The 20531-nt window shown below is 63.1% G+C and overlaps 1 protein-coding gene across 2 annotated transcripts; it reads left to right on the plus strand.

Annotated features, from left to right (window-relative positions):
• The first annotated feature begins 514 nt into the window (after nucleotides 1–514).
• Nucleotides 515–16831, plus strand: SMTNL2 (smoothelin like 2). Of its 2 annotated transcripts, none has more exons than XM_082707798.1 (8): nucleotides 515–985; nucleotides 7366–7450; nucleotides 7934–8176; nucleotides 8751–8823; nucleotides 9595–9759; nucleotides 10412–10529; nucleotides 10856–11007; nucleotides 15938–16831. In XM_082707798.1, exons 1-8 carry the CDS (start codon nucleotides 599–601, stop codon nucleotides 16062–16064), a joined length of 1350 nt encoding a protein of 449 aa, XP_082563924.1. In that variant the 5' UTR covers nucleotides 515–598; the 3' UTR covers nucleotides 16065–16831. The 2 variants fall into 2 exon arrangements, with proteins under 2 accessions (XP_082563924.1, XP_082563925.1); XM_082707799.1 differs by having other exon boundaries at nucleotides 8754–8823.
• The last annotated feature ends 3700 nt before the right edge of the window (nucleotides 16832–20531 follow it).

Consider the following 20531-nt stretch of genomic DNA (forward strand, 5'->3'; position numbering starts at 1 on the left):
GTCTGTGCCTGGGAGAGCCTGTCACAGCCTAGAGAGGGCAGGGACCCGGACAGGGCGAGGGTCGGGATGGCGGTTCTGGAGGCTCCTGCTGCCCTCAGATCTCTCTGAGCAGCGGGGGAGTCCCCACCCCCAGCGGGACCAGGCCCGGCGGGTGAGAGCCCGAAGGGAACACAGAACCCGCGTCTGTGGTCCCCAGGGTAAAGTCCACTTGGGGGTCGAGGCCTTCTTCCGGTGGGGCGGCCGCCCCTCGCCCAGGCCGCACGCCGCTCCTCCGGGGTCGCCGGGGGATGGTCTTGAACCGGAGCGCCCCCCACCAACCCCCCAGCCTCTCGGGACTGCGGCGCGGGAGGGCCTGGATCCGCGCCTCCGCGACCCCCCGCCCCGCCCCGTGCGCCCGGGGCCCGCCCCCAAGGCCCCGCCCCCGCTCGGCGCCCAGTCCCGGGGCTCGCGGGCCCGCCCCGCCCCCCGCCCTCCGCCCGCCCTCCCACCGCCCCTCCGGCGAGCCCGGCCCGGGGGTGGCCAGTCGCAGCCCGCAGCGGCGGAGGATCTCGGCGTCTCCCCGCCAGGCCCGCGCTCGCCCCGTGCGTTCCGCTCGGCCATGGAGCCGGGACCCGAGGCCGAGGAGGCGCGCACGGTGCGGGAGGCGCTGGGCCGCTACGAGGCGGCGCTGGAGGGCGCGGTGCGCGCGCTGCACGAGGACATGCAGGGGCTGCAGCGCGGCGTGGAGCGGCGCGTGGCCGAGGCGCTGCGCCTAGCCGGCCCGCTAGCGCGCACCGTGGCCGACCTGCAGCGAGATAACCAGCGGCTGCAGGCGCAGCTCGAGCGCCTGACGCGGCAGGTGGAGGCTCTGGGGACCGGCCCGTCCCCCGCGGCCGGCACTCCGGGCACGCCCAGCCCTCCGCCCGGGGTCCCCGGCCGCGCGCCCCGCCTGGGCACCGCGCGCTTCGCCAGCCACGCCACCTTCTCGCTGTCCGGCCGCAGCCAGGTGAGGCTCGGGGAGCGCCGGCGCCGGTGCGTGGGCGCCGAGGGCGTGGGGCTGCGCGCCCCGGGGCCGCCCCTCCGCCGCCAGTGCGTACGCCCGCCCGCACGCGTCTGCTGGGTTGGGGGCCGCGGGCCGCAGGCCGCTGGGACTCGGTGTGGGGGTCCGGCCAGCGCTCCGCTGTGGGAGAGGGTCGGAGAAGCCTGCTTGCTGCACCTGTCTCGGGCCCCCTCCTTTCTTTGGAACCAGGCCCTGGTTTGCCCAGAATTTGGTCTCCCTCTCCCCTTTGTCCCGTGACGCCAAGGGCTTAGGCGCTGAGTTAGGGCCCCCGACCATTTCCACATCGCCTGCTCGCCGCGGGCGTATCCGAATGGTCAGCAACCCCCACCTCCATTCACGGCCCCCCGCGTTGCCGCTCACTGAGGCCTGACGGCTCACGTTATTAATTAACCCAGACTGAGAACTCAGGCCCCTTGTGTGTGTGAGCCGGAGGCGAGGAGGACACGATGTGGCTGGGGTCATCTCATTTGGGAACTGGTAGGGGGTTAAGGGATCCGGGGAAACCAGCCTTGAGCAGTCTCTAGCTTGGCGGGGTCAGTGACCAGCAGGGAGTTCATGGGGTGTGTGTGTGTGTGTGTGTGTGTGGACCAGTCACTTCTCTGAGCACGGGGCCTCCAGGAGAGGCAGGTTAGAAGGTTTCCATGCTGTGTGCAGTGGCCCTTAGGTGGGATTTTCCACTCTGCTCAGGCATGTGCTCTGGGATTGGGTTTCCCGGGTCTGGGTCTGAGCCCTTTGCACCTGCTGCCCCTCCTTGGCTCAATCCCTCATGCAGTCAATCTCCTGTGTGGGCTGGGTTGCTGCCCAGGGGCCAGACGGAGGGGGATCAGCTCAGTGCTTGCCCCAGGATGTCCCAGCTGGGTGGGAGATGGCCCCAGATGGCGCAGTGCCAACCGTGTACGGGCAGCCAGAGCCATGTGCCTGCCCAGTGGGTATCCCGGGAAGCCTGTGTGCCTGACGGAGGCCCAGGGATTGCCGCTGCTCAGGCAGGTGGAGGTGGGACGGGGCTGTGCAGGCAGGCTCGGCAAACCCAAAGGCACTGCCTGGCCAGAGGGGAGCCTGATGGGAGTGAGAGGGGGAGGGTGAATTGTGAGGGCCCTCTGGGTGCTGGCTAAGGGAACCAGGCTTTGTCCCTGGGGGCAAGACCTTCCTCAACCATGGGGGGTGGCAGAGCCCCCAGGTGGGCCAGTGATCTGTGCAAAGTGTCTGCAAGTACAGATACAGTTAATTCTGTCCCATGAGCACAAAACACGATACATCCATGGCATACAGTCACCACTGTGAGCTCGCACGTGCTTAATAAACTGTGTCATCGGCCGTTTTTGAAGTTGTGTTCTGACACACACTCAATGGAAGCAGCTGCCCGAGGTTTCAGAAAAATAATGTCTGCGTCATGCGTAGATGAGCGTGCATGTGCACATGCTTGCTCATACACATGTCAGGGGGCTCTCCAATCATCTGCCTCAGTGGGAATCGGCCAGAGGTGAGCTGGTCCTCTTGGATATGGGGGTGGTGGGTGAGGGGTGCCGGGCAGAGAGGGACAGGGTCTTCCCACTAGCCATCTGCAAGCTCCTGCAAGGACGGATGGCAGGGTGGAGGGCGGCTGGAGACAGGGTGGGTTAAGGTGGGACAGCCCCAGGAGAGAAGACAGCCTGAACGGGGGGCAGAGCTAGGGGCATGGGGACCAGGGGCTGCCTTGGGGCAAGGTCTGAAAGGGGGAGTCCGCATGGTGAGGTGTCATTTGGGCACAGACAGGAGCCTGCCGGGGAGCTGCTGGGTCACAGCTCTGCTGGGGTCATGCTGCATGGGCGGGTCTGGGGGACATCTAGGGGACGCTGTCCCAGAGCAGGTGGAGCCACAGATCTGGGGTGCCAAGGGCAGTCGAGGGTGGACATCAGGGAGACACCAGGCCAGAGCTGGCCGTTGAAGGTGGCAGCGGGGGAGGGCTGCAGGGCAGAAGGAGAAGGTGAGGCAGGAGCCCTGGGTGATGAGCAGGAGATGCCAGGGCCCCCAAAATCTCAAGGCTGGGGTCACGGGCCAGCAGGGCCGCTGTGGCTCTTCAGGGATGGGGACGGACACCCAGCTGGAACGGGGGTTGCGGGCCTCAGAAAGACGAACATCACTGATACCTGGGTGGAGGACGGGGAGGGGGTTTCCATCGGGGGGCGCAGCTCCCCCTTGCCTGGCTTCAGAAGCGCTGGTCCCCACTGCTGACGAGCGCGGACCCGTTGCTGGCAGCAAAAGGAGCTGTGCGGAGCCGCGTGCACATTCATGTGCACTCATATAGGGGAACGAGCAGCTCTGGCCCGCACAGCGTGCCCCGTCCTGCATGGGGAGTCGGCTTCAGGCTGGGCACGGGGCTGCCCCTTGTCTCTCACACCCCGTGTCAAGAGGGGAGAGTCCCATTACGGGTTACCCCACCCCTCTGTAATCAGCCAGATTTAGAGAGCCTTTTGCTTTCTGCTGTTTCAAACTGGGGGTTTGTAGGTGTTGGAGGTGGGTCCTACTTAGCGTAGAAATGGACCCTGAACCTAATGGGGGAAGAGTGGGTTAATCTACTTCCCAGTGCACACACTTTGGCCTTGCTAGGTAGTGAGAGGACAGAGCTGTTGCCAGGGAAGGTCTGAGAGGAGGGAGAGGGCCGGACATGCGTGGGAGCAACCAGGGTGGACTTCCCGTAGGAGGCCCCAGTCCCTGGAGCAGATGGGAGCTGTATCTAAACCAAGGGGGATGGAGCTGGGCAGGTTGGGTGGGCCCCTTGTGCTGGGTGGACTGGGTTCTTCAACAGCGACATCCGCCGGCAGGGGCCTGTGGTGGATGGCAGCCGCCTGAGGCCAGGCCGGAGTTGTTCCCTGGAAGGGTCCCGGGCCGAGCCGGAGCCACGGCGTTCTCTCGAGGTGGTGGCGGGAGAGGCCCTCAGGGACAGCTGCCGGGAGCTCCGGTCCAGGCCCGCCTACGAGAGAAACCAGACTCCCTTATCTGCCTTCCTCTCCCAGACGCCTGTGTGATAGCAGAGGTCGCTGCTTTCGGGAGGCCCGCATTGGGACGGAGTCTTGAGAACCGAGTGTGGGGGAAGGAGGGGGGAGCAGCAGTCCTAGAGGGGGGCGTGCTGGTCACTCCAGGGCTGCATGCGGGCTAAGGGTGTGGAGGGTCAGGCAGAAAGGAGAACACCCAAAATGTGCCCACCCTCCTAAAAGTGTTTCCAAACTTCCCAGGGAGAGGACTGTCCCCAGAGACCCTGAAATCGCTTGCCCTGCGGCCCTGCCCCCATGAATGTCCTCAGCCCTGGACTCCCAGACAGGGGCCTCCGTCCCCGTCACACAGAGCCCAGGTGGGGAACTCCGCAGGACCAGTTCCTGTCCCCAGGGCTCCCCATGGGGCTGAGGCAGGCTGACCCCGATGCTGGGAGAGCCAGCTGGAGGCCCCAGGGTGTGCTTGGGGACCCCGGCAAGGGCTCGCTCCAGCCCAGCTCCTTGGTTTGAGGGCTCGGTGCACAGAGGTCCTGCTGGGGAGCTTACTCAATCATTACCCCCGTTTCCTCTCCCTAATTAGACTAAGGTCCAGTGGGGGCCAGGGGTCCATCCTGCCCCAGGCTCCGGGGATAAGTTCATGCTGAGTTGTCCTCTGTTTTCTGGAAGGCTGGAGCACTTTGTGGCCAGTCTTGGGTTGGGTTGGGAGACCTGGGTCCCAAACCTTGGGTCCGCCGCTGCCTATAGTAGGACGGGGATTTAGGCTTCTGGGTCGTGTGATGATGGGGTGGAGGGTGGGCTCCGAGGAGTCCATTGGCCTGGGACATGGGTAGAGCACAGCCCTTTCCTCGAGGGAGGGGCAGGGGACCCGGGGGGTCTGGGCTCGGCTGCAGTCTGGCTGAGACCCCTTGATGGGAATCTGGCTGGTCCAGAGCTTGTTTCCTGTCTGGTGGTGGCGGCCGGTTCCCTGGGGCTTCACAGGGGTGGGGGACCTGCGACGTGCAGGAACAGGCGTCTGGGGCCCCCCCATAAAGACCCACATTCCTAAGAAATGGTTTCACCATCAGCCTGTCCCTCCAGGCTCCTACCTGGACCTGTGGCACCGGTTGGACCAGAGTAGGGTGGGTGGGGGGACATGGAGACCCCGGAGCGGAGTTGGCCCTGCTGACAGGTGGGGGCTGGGGTTCAGGGTGGACGGGTTGTTTCTCCTCCCCCTGCTGAGTTGGCTTCAGATCAGCCCACAGGTGCCTCTGCGGGTGCTCCCAAGTGCCCCCCGCCTTTTGCACTGCACCCGCAAGGGGGCCTGATCCTTCCCCCGCCCTCCTGAGTCAGGAGCTGAGGGGTCACCGGAATTCTGGCCTTTCTCACTTCTGCGGACCCCACCTGCAGAGGGTCCCCTGTCCCACCGCATCCACCTGGAAGAGCCCCTGTAACTGCTCTGTCTCCTGGCACAACCAGCGTTTCCACCGGCTTCTCTCCCCACCAGCCCGATTCAGTCCCTGAGCTCACCAGCAAGCTCTTCTTCCGTGAACCCAGCATGAAGGGTCTAGAGCTCATCGCCACCTTCTCCTTGACCCCAGACCACCCATGGGTGCTGTGGCACACCTGCCTCCTTGGTTCCCATGCTCCCACCTCCCCCTGCCTGTCTGGCTACTCCCCTCTGAGATGCTGCTTCTCTCCACCCCAGGCCCCATGCGCCCCGGGCATCTGTTCCTCCGCTGTGCTGGGGAGGCAGGACTCCTGCTCCACCTGGTCCTCCATCCTTCCTCTTCAGCTGCGGGCACAGACACCAAGCCGTCTCCTGACCTCGTGTCCCCGCTGCCCCAGGCTCACCTTACACTCCATGTGCCCCAGACCCAGATCCTTCCGTTCCCACCGACACTCCCCTCTTCCTCCTAGAAGTGTCTAGGATCCAAAGCCCAAGCTCTGAAGAGGCCTCGTCCCTCCCCATCCTCCACCTTCTCTCCCTCCCCCCAAAGCTCTGGTCCTGCCTTTGCAGCCTGGGCCTGTGTCCCCTCCCTCGGGGCCAGCACCAGGGGCTGCGCGGTGTGTCTCCTGCTGCTGGATCGGAGTGCTCTGTGCGTGGAAGCCTGTTTCTGCAGACATGAGTCGCTCCGCCGGGAATGGCCTCCCTCCTCGTCTGCCGGGCTTACTCCAGACTTGGCTTGGGAAGGCCTCCCAGGCCCACTGGGCTGGAGGAAGTTTGCCGGAGGCATGACTGTCAGGCTGGCTTGGTGGTGTGTGCTCCAGGTCCTGGGTCCCCCACCCGCCCGACCCCGACTGACAGAGTGGCCGCCACCAGCCCTCGTCGTGGGAGCAGCTGAGTCCGGGGCCCGGGATGGGCTTTGTTAGTCGTCTGGGAACCTTGCAGACCATGAGACAGCCTGGAAGTGTCGGGGAAGGGGACGGTCAGCCTCTCCAGGTGCCCAGTGTAGCCCCTGAGGAGAGGCCTGGTAGTGGTCGGCCTGGATTCCCTTCCTGCCAGGCTACCCCCGGGTCTGGGCCTCCACGTGACCCTCCCTGTGAGAAGGGCAGGGTCCCGGTGGAGGAGAATGTTCCCCCAGCCACAGATGTCAGGGGGTCCTCACGTGTGACCGAGGACGGCCCCTTCTCTGAGCCCCTGGGTTCTGTCAAACAGGCTAGCATGCCTGTGGGAGGCAGAAGCACGTTGGTTTAAGCACCAGGCCCAGAAAAAGGTCCTGACGCCTGTGGGACGCTCAGAGGGGACTCGTGGAGCTGCCTCCGCCTCCAGCAGGGAAACGGAGACCTGAAGGGGCTGATCTGAGTCGAGCAGCATGGCGGTCGGTGGCGCTGCTGGGACACCAGGCCCCCAGGGGCTTTTGGGGTCGGCTCTGCTGCTGTGTGGAGGGAAGAAGGGGCCCTGAGGAACCAGGCAGTCCCCCCGCTCCGGGCACCTGGGCACGTCATAGCTCTGGGTCTAATGAAAGTCCTCGGTGCCCCATGCCCGACGTTGGCCCAGAGGACCTTGTGCTTCTGGTTTTGGCAGCCCTTGGCTGGCAGGTCCGGCTAGCACGAACGGGCCTGCCCAGCCTGGGATGCTGGCTCTCGGGGCCTGGGGAGTGGTCTGGAGAATGCCGGGTCACCTTATACATGGCTCCTTACCTTTTGTCCCTGGCACTCTGGGCACGTCTGCCTGGCTGGACACCAGGGGTTCCGTGGCGGGGGCTGGGTGTACTCCAGCCTGCCGTGGGACCTGGGCCCACTGTGGTATCTTCTGGGGGCTGCCTCTCAAACGTGTGGGTTGTTTGGCCCCAGAATGAGGGGGCCCTTTAGACAGTGGTCTGCGGGGGGGCAGCGGGCCCTGCCTGATGGGGCTTCCTTGGGCGTGTGTCTCTGCAGAGCCTGGACCACCAGGACGAAGCCGGCGAACCAGAGGCGCGGAAAGCCTCGGACGTCATCGAGAACGGGCACCAGCCAGGGGGAGGTAGGGGCAACGGCACTGGACGGTGGGGGGGGGGTGGGGGCGTGGGTTGCCTTTGTGCCCGGCCAGCACTTGGCTGGGAGGGGACCTGAACCCGGACCCCAGCAGCTAGAGAGACTGTCAGGGGGCGGCTTTGCTCAGGGTGAAGCAGAGCTTTCTAAACACAGAGGGAAACGGGTGCTCTCGGGAGGTGTTGAGCTCCCTGTTTCCCGAGGAGTGCGGCTGGGGCTGAGCGCTCCTCCAAGCGGCAAGCAGTGCAGTGGCTGACAGGCTGCTCATGCTTACTGAGCTGACTCTGAGGGCAGTTTGGAACAGACATAAAGTCTGGTTGGAGCTTTGAGGTGTCTGCAGAAGAGGGAGGTCAGGGAGGCCTTCCCGGAGGAGGTGAGAGGGGAGGTGCAGGGAGGCTAGAGTCCTCCTGGGGCGTCTGAGTCGGCTTGGATGCCTGGCTGACCTGCCCCCTGCCCCCATGGTCACGTGTTCCAGGTCTGGGTGAAGGACCCCCGGAAACTGCCCAAACCTTCCCGGCTCCAGAGCCTCCGAAGCCACGTCCCGTGAGCCTCTCGTTGCGGCTGCCCCACCAGCCTGTCACAGCCGTCACGCGGGTCTCGGAGAGGTTCTCCGGGGAGACCTCGGCCACAGCTCTCTCACCCACGTCTGCTGCCGTCCTGGGGGTGCCCAGCCTGAGCCCCAGTGAGCCCACCATGGCCTGGACTCCCGGTCCCAGTGGTAGGAGCAGGAGAGCAGGGCCTGGGGGCAGACCCCACCCCAAGGTGGAGGGCGGGCAGGGCGCAGAGGTGGGTGCTTGGCAAGAGACCCAGAAAAGCTGGGGTGGCACTGCAGCCCCACCCCGGCCTCCACCATGACCCCCTCCCCTGGCCCTTCCATGCGGCCCATCCCTGTCTGACTGAGGCACGCCCCATGGCTGTCATCAGGTGGAGCTGCGGGGAGAAGGTGGTTTGCACCCCTGCACAGTCTGGCATGCTTCCCCGGGTCTGGCCTGTGGTCAGGCTGTCGGTGGTGGTCCCGGGGCAGGGCTTCCAGAATGAGGGTTTGGGAATGAAGTGTCTGCTGCAGATGCAGCGGCCCGGGAGGCCTGGGCCCTTAAACGCAGGGTGGGGACCTGTACCAGCCCTTTTGTGTCCTTGCTTTACATTCCCAGCTTCCTGTCCCTCAACTGCTGGCCGAGGTGGGGCCGGGAGCCTGGGGCAACTTCCTGTCCGGGGAGCGATGCTGGGGCCGGGAGGGGCCGGCGGTGGGACCTCCCTGCACCCAGGCCTACTTGTCTTCTCTCCTTGTCCAGCAGAGAAGAGCCCTTGTGTCCCGCGGTCTGGTGTCAGCTATGCAGCAGTACTGGCAGACAGGGACGGCGACAGGTGGGTCGGGATGGCCACATCGGGGTCTCGTCCCTGCCCCCCAAGGCGAGCCAGGGTCCAGAGCCAGGGCAGCCGTGGAGGCGGGGCAGCTCTCCCCCTGCACAGTCTTGCTTGGAGAAACGTGGCGGCAGCTGTTTCTATGTGGACGCCTCAGATCAGGGCCTGGCGAGGCTGGGAGGGTCATCTCAGGCCCACGGAGCATGGAGGGAGGGAGGCAGTCTGCACCCCGCTGGCCAGGCTATCTCCGCTGGGTGGTTCCCGCCGCCTGCTCGGGATGGAGGAGGCACCTGGAGAGGCGCCTGGGCTGCGGCAGGTGTGTGGGCCCCCCCACCGCCCCGGGTGCAGGCCTCCTCCTGGCTCCCCCAGGCCAGCTAGACGGACACTGGAGCTTGGATGGGGGCGGTGGGGCTCAGCTTTTCTTGTAATCATAAAGGGAAATTGTGACTTTCTGGCACACGGTTGAGGAGGAAACAAAGAGGGTCTTATCTAGTGGTGGGCGGGCTGGGCCCCGTGGGGCTGGTCTGGGGTACCCCCGCCCTGCCCGCCCCAGGACCTGGCACCTGCTGAGGGGGCTGCTCTCTTGGGTGTGCGGCTTGGACAGAGGCTGGATCCCAAACCAGCTCGGCAGGGTGGGCCTGGAGCCTGCGGGGCTTCCTCTGTCCCTGCCGCTTCCCCTGCCTCCGTCACTCTGTCACTTGTGGGGTGGGGGTGGGGGTGGGGGGGCTGAGGCCCTGGGGGCCTGGTGTTCCTGACACGTGGTTCTCTCCTCAGCCCACCCCTGGCAACGCCGCCCCGGTCGCCCCCATCCCCCCCGCCGCCAGCCACGGCCCAGGCCCGGCGCAGGGAGCTGGTGAGGTCGCAGACACTGCCCCGCACGTCGGGGGCGCAGGCCCGGAAGGCCTTGTTTGAGAAGTGGGAGCAGGACACCGCGGGCAAGTACGGACACCTGACCCAGAGTGGGGCCCGGCCCTGTTCCCGTGACGAGAGCCCCTCTCCTGCCCATTCTGGGGGTGCCCCAGGAGGCCCTCTGTCACCCTCCCTTGGTTTCTGGGCACGACAGGGATTCCCAGGGGAACGGTGGCTGGCACCCTGTCCCTCGCAGAGACAGAGCTGGTGTTTGCATAGGTATCCAGCAGTCAGCCTGACCTGCCGTGTGCAGGGTGGGGCCAGGCCTGTGTGGTGAGGACGCCCCCCTCCCGTCCTGACGGCCTCCCACCAGGGAGGGAGGCGGAGGCAGACAGCCCGATCTCGGCTGCTAGGGAGTGTTCTTGGGGTACAGATGAGGACCCCCTCTCTGGTTAGGAAGGAACCCTGTCAGTGAGTGTGGCCTCAGGGTGGCGGGGATGAAGGGAAGGGGGAGCTTCGGGCAGCGGCCTCAGGCCTTGAGGGCTTGGCGGTCCTGATTGGGGTATAGACAGGCACTTGGGGGCTGGAGGGAGGACCGACCTGCGGACATTGTCAAGGGAGGTTCTCCCTGGGGGAGCAGAGCCGGCGGGGACATGCTCCTGGGGGCGTGGGATCACCGGGGAGCCCCGGGCCTGGGGGGAGGAGGAGGAGGGCCCCCCTGCAGGCTGTACCCTTCGCACAGGGGCAAAGGCGAGGCACGGGCCAAGCTGAAGCGGTCCCAGAGCTTCGGGGTGGCCAGCGCCAGCAGCATCAAGCAGCTCCTGCTGGAGTGGTGTCGCAAGAAGACGCTTGGCTACCAGGTGAGCTGGGTTCCGCCCCAGCCCGGGGTCCCCTCGGGGGCCAGGGCGTGGGGGTGGGCTGGAGTCCCGGCTTCCCCAGGGGCCAGGGTGCCTCTGGGGCCAGGACACAGGGCTGGGCTGGAGTCCTGGCCTTCCCCGGGGGTTGCTGGCCGCCCACAGCACGTGCTCAGAAACCCTGGGGCTCCTGAGGCTGGACCTGTGCACCTGACCAGCTGGGGTCTGGTGGCTGTGACTTCTTGCTGACCTGGCGGGCGCTGGGAGGGGCAGCCTGTGGGGGAGCCGTGCGCCCACTCACCTCCCTGTGTTGACCCCTGGCCGCCTGGAAGCATGTGGACCTGCAGAACTTCTCCTCCAGCTGGAGCGACGGGATGGCCTTCTGCGCCCTGGTGCACTCCTTCTTCCCTGACGCCTTCGACTACGGCGCCCTGAGCCCGGCGCAGCGGCAGAAGAACTTTGAGCTGGCCTTCACCATGGCTGAGTGAGCATGGCGGGTCCCGAGCGGGCGTCGGCCCTGGGGTGGGGGTGCCGCAGGCAGGCTGGGTGCGAGGCCCTCCACTCTGCTCACCTCCTGCACCGCCGGGGAGACGCTAGTCTGGGGGGGTCGCGCAGATTCGTTGTGGAGCTGCCGCTCGGCTCGTCGCACCTGCCCTTCCTGCTGGGTGCCTGGCCCTGCCGTGTGGTCTGGGGGCCGCGGGGTGGGGTCTCCCAGGGCACCCCACCTGTTCTTTCGGGGTGGGTGGGGAGATTCCGTTGCTTTGGGGTGAGCAGGAGATCGAAGGTCTGCCTGGGAGACATCTTAAGAGCTTCTCTGACAAGTCGATCATGCTTCTCTAATGCTGTCCTGGCATCTGATACGAAATTGTCTACTTCCCGGAGACCCACTCTCTGCAAGGAGGCTGGGTGGGGCAGAGTCTGGGGTGTCCCGTCTGGGATTCCTGTCTGGGATGCGGTGGTTGGCTCGAGGTGGCACGTGGGGCATCAGGGCTCCAGTGGGGGTGCAGGCAATTCCCTGGGCTGGTCTGCCTGTGTTCTCGGGGGGCTGGAGAGTGGCTGCAGGGACAGAGTAGTAGATGCACCAGCTCCCAGTGGCCGGTGGGCAGGGGCTGGGGGAAAGGGCTCTGTCCTCACATTGGGGCCTCCTTTGGCTGGACACCATCAGGGGGCAGAGGGTGGGGCAGCCTGGGGACAGTGGAGGATGTTTAGGGCTACCAGGAATTCGGGGGCAGAAGGTCGGAGGGAAAGAAGCCCCCCCGCAAAGCCAAGTTTCCTGGAGGGCACGTTTCTCTCTTGCGGGGCAGCCTCTGTGCCTGCTTACATCGGACCCCAGCAGCCTGTGTGTTCCCAGTGCCCTGAGCAAGGGTAGGCCTCACGCCAGGCCTGGACCCTGGACCTGGCCAGGGACGGTTCCATGGGTCCCGCCAGAGCTGAGGGGCTGGAGCTCTCCGGGGCTGCAGGCAGCTCCTGCTCCGGGGGCATGATGGAGACCGCAGCTACCAGCTTCGTGGCGGAGCTGTCGGAATGTTGGTACTGCCCCGTAGTGTGGTCTCGGGTGACACCCTTGGACTCGGGGTCCCAGGAACTCCGTGTATCCTTCCAGAACCTTCTCTTTCTTGGCTGTTTGGTGTAGCTGTCATCCTAATCACAGAAGCAGCTCTGGAGGGAGTGTGTTATGCAACCGGACCCAGACGGCGGGAAGCAGAGCCAAGGGGGCCGGCCGGTGTTGGGGAGGGCGCCTTGCTGGTGGGAGCCCAGGAATGGTGGCTCTCAAAGTGCAGACTCGGAGCGTGTGGGGCGCATGCGGCCCCCGGGGTTCTCTTTCATCAAGACCAGGGGGCCGTGCCCTGGGCCAGGCTGGGCGGAATGGGGAGAGGGGCCCTGGGCCACTGGGAATGCTGCCCCCCTCACCCACCCCAAACCCCGCAGCCAGAGCCGGAGCAATCGGAGGCTGCGCTCTCCCCGCAGGAGGGGTGGGATCCTGGAGCCTCTAGACTTGGACACACTTTTCCTCTACTCCTAGCCTGGGGGTGAATTGCCGTATGCTCCGGGTTCTTCACTCCTCCTCCCCAGAGCTGGCGGAGGGGCCGCAGCCTGGCCTTGCCTCCCTGCGGCCTGAGCCTGCTTGTGACGGGGGAGGGGAGGATGATCGGCCTGTGGCCTTGAGCTCTTGGTGGCTGGGGGTAGGGGCCTTGTTGGGCTCTTCTGCGGCCTTGAGGGACGGGGGTGCAGCTTGTTCAGGGCCTGGGAAGGGGTCTCTGCTGGGGGTCCTGTGGGAGGTGACCTCACAGGTGCAGTTTGGGTCACCTGGTTCTGTGGGCAGCAGGCTGGCCAGGAGTGGGTGGGGTGCGATGGAGGGTACACGGGCTCCTCGGACGCGGGGGCACCTCCCGTCGGGGAACGTTTCCAGACCCTTCCACAAGCAAGGGCCAGAGAGGCACAGCGGAGGCTCGGGAACCTGTGTGGGGCCAGGGTTGGTGCTGCCCCTCGTCCCAGTAGGGGACCGACGGCCCAGAGACTCCTGCGGCCTCATATGCCAGCAATTCCGTGTTGACAGCAGCGCGAGCTCCCTTGTTGGACAAGCCTCTGGGGCTTGGAAGGCGGGAACGCCAGCCCTTTTTTGGAGGTGGCTGCGGTGGGTGGGAGCACAATGGGGGGGGTCCCCTCTGCACCCCACCCCCACCCGGGGCCCCCTCTGCACACCAGCCCCACCCCTAGCCGTGGATCAGGGCAGGCCCAGGGCCGGGTGCGTGGCCCGCGGCTCCCACGTGCCCTGTGGGGAATGTGTCCTTTTCTCCGGTTACCGTGTGTCTCCAAAGCCAGTTGGGAGGCGGTCGCCCACGCTGGGCATCTGCATCTAGAGAAGCCTTAAGTAAAAATAACCCCGTGCCCCTCCTCCACGTCCCTCCTGGGCCAGCCCGTGCTGATGGAGGATCTGGGTAGAGCTGGACTGGCAGAGTCGGAACCAGCCCCAGGCAGAGTCGGAACCAGCCCCAGGCAGAGTGCGGCCTCGGGAACTCACTAGAAAATGGTCGTCCTTCATCCTTTGGACGCGTCTACGGTGTCTGAGTTCTTGCAGCGAGCTGGTGTCGCCTTTTACGAGAGAGGTTTATGGATGTGTCCATTGGGTCTCAGCTCTTCAGAAAGAGCCAGGGGGGCCTCGAGTATTTTGAGACTCATGTATTTTTGTAAAAGTCAGTACCGATCATCATTTCCTCTTACCATATTCTGATTCTGAAATTTCATTCAGCTCCTAGGAGACTCTACGTGACCGTTGTGGCTGGTGGGGTGGGGCCTGGGGCCCCGGTGGTTGGCAGGGGAGCCGGGACCTTGCCCACGGCTTCCCGTCGAAGGCCGGGGAGGCCTTCATCCCCATCCTCACCGCCACCCTGATGGGGAAGCCCTGCTGTCCGGGCAGTGTTGCCCGTGGTGGGAGCCTCGGGAGTGCAGACGGGGGTCAGCACTCTCTCCCTGCACGGGCTGGAACACACCGCCGTTCTGGGCGCCCTCTGGTAAGAAGGCAGGGAGGACGTTAGAAGCAACGCAGACATGGTCCCTGGTGCCCTTCGAGCTGTTTAGTCTTGTAGAAAGACACGATAGGGAGGTTCTCGGAAGGTTCTCTTCTGGCAGGAGATGTGGGGAAAAGTCAGGCTGAGAATGCACGTGTGGGACGGATAGGTAGGAAGGACGCAGAGGCGAAAAAGCCTACGTGTGAGGGGAACTTTCCTGGCCTTGGGGCAGAGAGGGCCAGCCGAGTAGGGCCACCGCAGAAAGAGCTGCTTTCTTGTCCCCAGTGCTTGGGGGCTGGCACTCTGTTCTCTTTCCAGGCTGACAGTCAGGATTTTAAGATGGCTCTTATCTAACTTGGGGGCTGTGGACCCCGTGTCTGGGGGATGGCCCGGCAGACGTGCCGAGGTGGGAAGGCCTTGGGTTTGCAACGCTTCCCCACCAGCAAAGCAAACCCTTCCCCACAGGCCTGCCCTTGGTCAGAGCTCACACCTCACTGACACGGAGCCCCGACCTGGCCTGCCAGGGACACCATGGAGCTCTGCCTGGGGCCAAGCCTCCCATCACCTCATGAAGCCACTGGGTTCCCTCACAGGGACCCACTCCAAACCAAGGGGGAGGCGGCAGTGGGCCCCAGGACAGATGTCTGTGTTTCACTCTGATCTTTGGGTTCTGAGAGGAGGCTGGTGTCCAGCCAGCATGCAGGGCAGGGCCCCGAGCTTGTATCCCAGTCCCGGGCGTGGGACTAGGGAAGGGCCGTGGGAAGCACCAGCACTGGCCCGCCGGCCCCGGGGTACCAGCATGGGATGGGGGCACGAGTTGCAGAGCCAGCCTCCAAACCCAGCTGCTCAGAGTCCAAATTCTAACCAGCTGTCCTGTCCACGTGCATGGTCCTTAAATTGAGCGCCATGACAGAAATGACAAGTACCGCTGGTGTTAATTAACCATGCTGTTTGGGGGCACAGAGAGCCCCGCTTCCTGGTGCAGGGTGGTCGGAGCCTGGGAGAAGGGAAGTGTCTTTCTTACCCCAAGTCAGTAAAGAAGGGGCCAGGTCGTGAACCCTGACAGTCATGTACTTGTTCACGGGGGAGGAGGCGGTGACCTCGGGACCATGAACCCCGCCCCACCACAGAGGGACGGATGCTGACAGCACCAGGTGTGGGCGTTTGAGCCCAGTCGGTGCCATGATTCCCGTGCCCTGGGCAGCATGGGTAGCGGTTGGAGGGACCGACAGTCTGAAGACTGGTGCTGACCCCTGTCACTGTGGGTGCTGCCCCAGGGGCTGGGGACAGCGGGGAGACCCCTCTCTTTCCAGCCCAGAGAACTCCCAGCTTCCCCTCTACACCGGGCCCCAAGGCTAGACCAGTGTTCCTGAGTGTGTGTGGCCCCGGGGGCCTGGAGGCCATGAGGGGGTCGTAGGCCACTTCCTGGCCTTGGCCTTGGGACCCGTCAGCCAGTAGGTGGTGAAACGGGGTGCCTGAGTTAAGCAGTGTGGAGGAGGGTGAGAAACCAGCATCTGGGGGAAATCTCGGGGGCAGAGGGCACCTTTGTGAAACCGTGGGCACGTTCGCGGGTGTGGGCCGTGTCTCCCAGCGTGGGTCTCAGACAAGTGTTAAAAGACCGCTAATAGAATTCAGATTCAAACTTATAAATGCGTTTAGTGAAATTTCTGAGGGAACGTTAATTTCACCGAAGTGTGCATCAAGGCAGTCTGGTGACATGAGAACCTGGATTGACTCGGTGGCTCCTGGATGCGGGGTCTGGGCAGTGCTGCCTTGGAGGGAGGGACCCCGGGGTCTCCCGGGTCCTGGGAAGGCCTGGGCCGGGGTGGGGGCCGTTCTGTCAGCAGGGCTGCGGGACCGGCGGGTGGCCGGGACCCTTGCCCTGACAGGGCTTCTGTGTTTCAGGAACCTGGCCAACTGCGAGCGGCTCATCGAGGTGGAGGACATGATGGTGATGGGCCACAGGCCGGACCCCATGTGTGTCTTCACCTACGTCCAGTCACTGTACAACCACCTGCGTCGCTTTGAATGAAGCCCGCGGGGCCTGGCTGGCCAGGGCCGGCCCTGGGAGGAGACTGAGAGGCCGCCCGCGCTCCCCCAGCTGGGTGACCCTGGCGGTCTGGGTGAGAGTGTCGCTGTCCTGTGCCACGCAGCCGTTGGCCCACTGTGCCGTTCGACATGGGCACTGTGCGGTGCGTGGGGTGCGGCCGGGGCCTCCCAGAAGAGGGAGGGCTACCAGAGTGCGATTGGTGCTAAGTGATGATCTCCCTTCCAGTAAAAGGCTTGCCTGTGGGTTCTGGAATGCGAGATTGCTTCCCCGCAGGTGACTCTGATACGCTGGCTTCACGGCGTTCTGCAGGTCGCCAGGTGTGTTTTATGACCATACCCAGAGCTCTCTCCGTCCCCATACTAGCGTAGCTTCCTCCCTCTGGGCCTCTACCAGGAAGGCGGGGGGACTCTCCGCCAGCAGCCCGACATGAAGACCGCGTCTTGGGAAGAAACTGTCTAATCTCTCCCAGGTCCTGGGCAACAGATGACCTTCAAGTCACCCTGGCTCTCTGGGGAGACGGGAAGGCTGTCGCCTGGTCCCAAGGCGCCCCATCCTGCCCGGGAGGCCCCAAGAGCATCTGGCTAAGAGTGCGCTCTCAGGACCTTAAAGCTTTTAGGGGAGGACAAGGCCCTTTGCACAGAGAGCTAGTCTTTACTCACATTTTTAAGGGGATTTGCTGCAGGTATCTATGGAAGTCACTGCGCTTGTACCGCTGCCTGTTTGTCCATAAAACGATGTGTCCAGCTTCACTCACGGTTTGTTCTTTCTGTTCCGAGACACGGGCCTTGTGGACGGTAGATCTTTGCTTGCATTTCCCATGAAACTCTGCCCTCCCCACCCCGAGTCTGCCTCTGTTTCTCCGTCACCGCCTGGGAAGTTGGCAGTCATGTTTGGACATTTGTTGGGACGTGTTTCTTTGCCCCTGCTGCTGCGTGAGTGAGAAGTGGGAGTCGCCCTCTGGGCGCTGATGGGTGGGCCAGGGACAGCCACGGCCGGGCTCCACTGCCGTCCCATTGGGAGCACTGGGTCACGTACAGCTGTTTGCGCTAGATTCTCGCAGAACATCTGTAGAGCCCCCACATGTACCCATTAGCTTATTCAAGACCTTCTCCCAACTGGGATGGATTTTAGGCACAAACTTCTAGAATTCTAGCTTTCTAAGGAGCTGATAGGTCCTGAGCTCATGCGACAAGCTCCAAACGCCAAAGCCTGTGTGCCTCCTCAGGCTCATATGCGTGGTCCTTGTATGTTTGGGGCGGGGGGAGAGCTCTCTGGGCACAAGGGGGGACACGGCAGGAGCTCTCTGGGGTGCAAGGGAGGACACAGCGGAACTTGCCAGGAGGGTGAGCAGAAGCTCAGCAGATTCGCCAGTTGGGGCTGAAGTCTTTCTCCGTCCTTTGGTTTTCCCCGCAGTGAGAGCTTCTCTGTCTCTGTCTCTCTCTCATTCTTGGAGACCCGGGACAGTCAGCCTTCCTGTTAGCAGAGATATGGTGCCTGTTTTTTATTTTTTTATTTCCCAAACTGCAGCTTAGGGTTTTAAGCCTCGAGCCCATTTGGGACACTGGGGCTCTGTGTGAAGTGTTTCTGTCTGTTATGGAGCGTTCACACGCGGGAGCCGGAGCTCTCCTGAGGCGCACACGGCCCTGCACCTTCGCACGTCCAACGGGGCAGATGCTGCTGGAGTAAGGAGCAGTTTCTCTTACGCTGGAGGCATGGGATGCTTCCTGTCTTAGGCTCAGTGGTACAGACGGGCTGTCCTTAAGGAAGGTTCCGTGATGAGCTGTTCTGTGGCCTTTGGCGGCTCTTATAACCTAGTGGGTTTTCAGCTCGATTCCCTCTAGGACAAAGCCCATGGGCTCCAAGACTGGGCAGGAAAGGCGGGAAGGAGCCCACCTGAGGACACGCAAAGAGCCCGGCATGAGATCAAGGTCACGTGAACATTCCCTTCTGTGACATCCAAATCCAGCTGCCTTTCCACTGCCCTGCCCATGGCTCCACATTTTTTCTCCTCCCCGGAGAAAATTACTTCTCAGAGTGCTTCTAAGATTCTCCTGCTTTTCCAGATAGAGTCCTTCACCTGGCTTTTGTAAAACGTATTAAGTCTGACCGAATAGGCTTGTGTTTCCACGATGTGAGCGTTTCGCCAGAGCCGAGATGGGCTTCAGCTTCTCTGACAGCTGTTGGGTCATTTCTCAAGGCGGGGAGAGCGTGTCAGGTCTCCGAACATGATACAGCCCAGGCTGGGTAGCGGAGCACGTACAGGCCAGGTGTTTGGGGAACAGTTTGTTAAAGCCAGCAAGTTTCGCAAATGTGCGAGATGTGGAACGTTCTCAGCTTCCCCTGCCGCCACGGCAGGCGTCCAGTAACCGGAGGCAAGAAGGGGGCCCTATTTGCAGCCATGCCAGGTCTGTGGGACTCTGGGCGGTTGGGGGTAGTCAGCTAAAAATGTGGGTAAAGTTGGTCAGTGTGGGATAGGACATCTTCCCGACCCAGCCGAAGCAGCTTGGGATTGGGTTTCTTGAACCAGTGATGGGTGGTGACCTGATGGCCAGCCTGAGCCCTCCGTGCTCCTCCTCTTAGCCTACCCTCTCCTCTGCACCCCTGTTGATCACGGGCTCCTGCTAAGCGGCGAGGATTCTGGAAGTGGTTATCTGTCCCATCTCCCTTGCTCTTGGAGCCTTTGATCTCTTGTCTCTTTGTTCTTGGTCCTGCTTTGGTGTCAAACAGCATTTACTGTCTTCTGAAAGTGCCCATGAGAAAGGCCTGTGCTTGCCTCTTCCCTAGCAAGCGCTGAACAGGGGGAAACCCCCGGGGAGGTGGGAGCGAGAAGGCTGTGCATCCCGGCAGCCTGTGTGGGAGGGACATGCGGACCAGGTGGGACCAAGAGTTGGAAGCCGGCTCGGAGCCAGTAGGGCAGGCGACAGGGCTGGCGGGGGTGGGGGCAGCAGCGTCTGGGTGTCTCTGGGTGCCCCAGCCATCCTTCTGGCGGATGCAGGGCCTTTGCGACGGCAGGGCTGCACACTTGTCTTTTATAAGCCCACACGGTCATCACTCCCAAGCATCCCCGGTGTGGTTGACGTCTTAGTGCTGTTGGCAGGGTTGGACCCTCTTCCTGGTGTCCCCGACCCCCCACACACCTCCCCGCCACCCTGTCTCACTGGCTGTTTCTTCCTGGTCTGCGGCACGGCCTTCTTTCCTGTATCCGTCCCTCCTCTGTGCTACTCTGTTCTCGGTCTCCTACATCGGGGCTTCACAACCCCAGGCTGATGCGGGCTTTGGGAGTCAGTGCAGGTCTGTCTGAATGGGGTGTTTCACCTCTGGGTTCCCCTCTAAAACTAGCTCCTTCCCCAGGGCTGGCTAATTCAGCAGATGGCCGCGTCTTCCCAACGTGTCGCTCCGCTGGAGTTCTGAAGTCTCCCTGCACCCGTGCAATGCCAATGGGCCGCCCACGCTGCCCAACACCCTCCCTGCGTGGCATTCACGGAAGGCTTGGGGCAGAGGCCCAAGGTTCCTCTCCTCCTCAGTGTCCCGGAGTATCAGAGGTCTCTCTGCTCCCGGAGCAAACCTCGAGTTTGCAGAAACGTCAGAAGAAGAGTTGGGGGAACGGGTGAGCTCCTTTGTGTGGTTAACACTCTACCATGGGCGTGTTTCTATCTCTGGTTCGCTGGGCCGTGCGGTCATAAGGTCTACCAGCGAAGACTTGAACACGTACCCACTGGGAGCATAAACGTTCCCTCTGCACGCGGTAGATTAGCACCCGTCAGAGATCAGACATGCACGCAAAAACGTCACGTGAACAGGCTGTGTTCGCGTTTCTCCACTCGTCCCCACTTGGTGTTCGTGGCTGTTCAAAAGTTTAAAAAAAATCGGGGCACCTGGGTGGCTCAGTGGGTTAAAGCCTCTGCCTTCAGCTCTGGTCGTGATCTTGGGGTTCTGGGATCGAGCCCCACGTTCTGCTGAGCAGAGAGCCTGCTTCCTCCTCTCTCTGCCTGCCTCTCTGCCTCCTTGTGATCTCTGTCAAATAAATAAAATTAAAAAAATAAAAAGTTAAAAAAATAGTTAAAAAAAACTCCAGGGTCAATCCGAGTTCACGCACGACATTCAGTGGCTGCGTCTCCCACGTCTCGATTCAGAACAGTCCCTGCCATTTCGTTTGTTGCCTGTTTTCCATTCGACCCTTTGGCGGAGCCTGGGCTGTGCCCCACACTGGGTGTTTCTGGAACCTCCTGGACCCCCAGCGGACACCAGTTGGGGAGAAGTATACCCAGCATGGCAGGATGTGAGGAGCTCACACCGTGGGCTTGTGCTGTGCCCGCAGGAGGGCCGATTGCACCAAACGCCTTTGGGCTCTTGACAGATGATTTTTATCATCAGTAGTTGCACTGGCCTCGAAAATGGCAATTTTTAGGTTCTGTGTAAACTCACAAATTCTTGGTGTTTTCCTTGGTT

This window comes from Mustela nivalis (assembly GCF_964662115.1).
Source record: "Mustela nivalis genome assembly, chromosome: 17".
Classification (NCBI taxonomy): domain Eukaryota; kingdom Metazoa; phylum Chordata; class Mammalia; order Carnivora; family Mustelidae; genus Mustela; species Mustela nivalis.

Bases quoted from the DNA above. Each gene is read 5' to 3' on its own strand.
- SMTNL2 (XM_082707798.1), top strand. From the start codon at position 599: ATGGAGCCGGGACCCGAGGCCGAGGAGGCGCGCACGGTGCGGGAGGCG. The intron at 8,824-9,594 runs GTGGGTCGGGAT...TTCTCTCCTCAG, and splicing joins GCAGACAGGGACGGCGACAG to CCCACCCCTGGCAACGCCGC. The intron at 11,008-15,937 runs GTGAGCATGGCG...TCTGTGTTTCAG, and splicing joins CTGGCCTTCACCATGGCTGA to GAACCTGGCCAACTGCGAGC.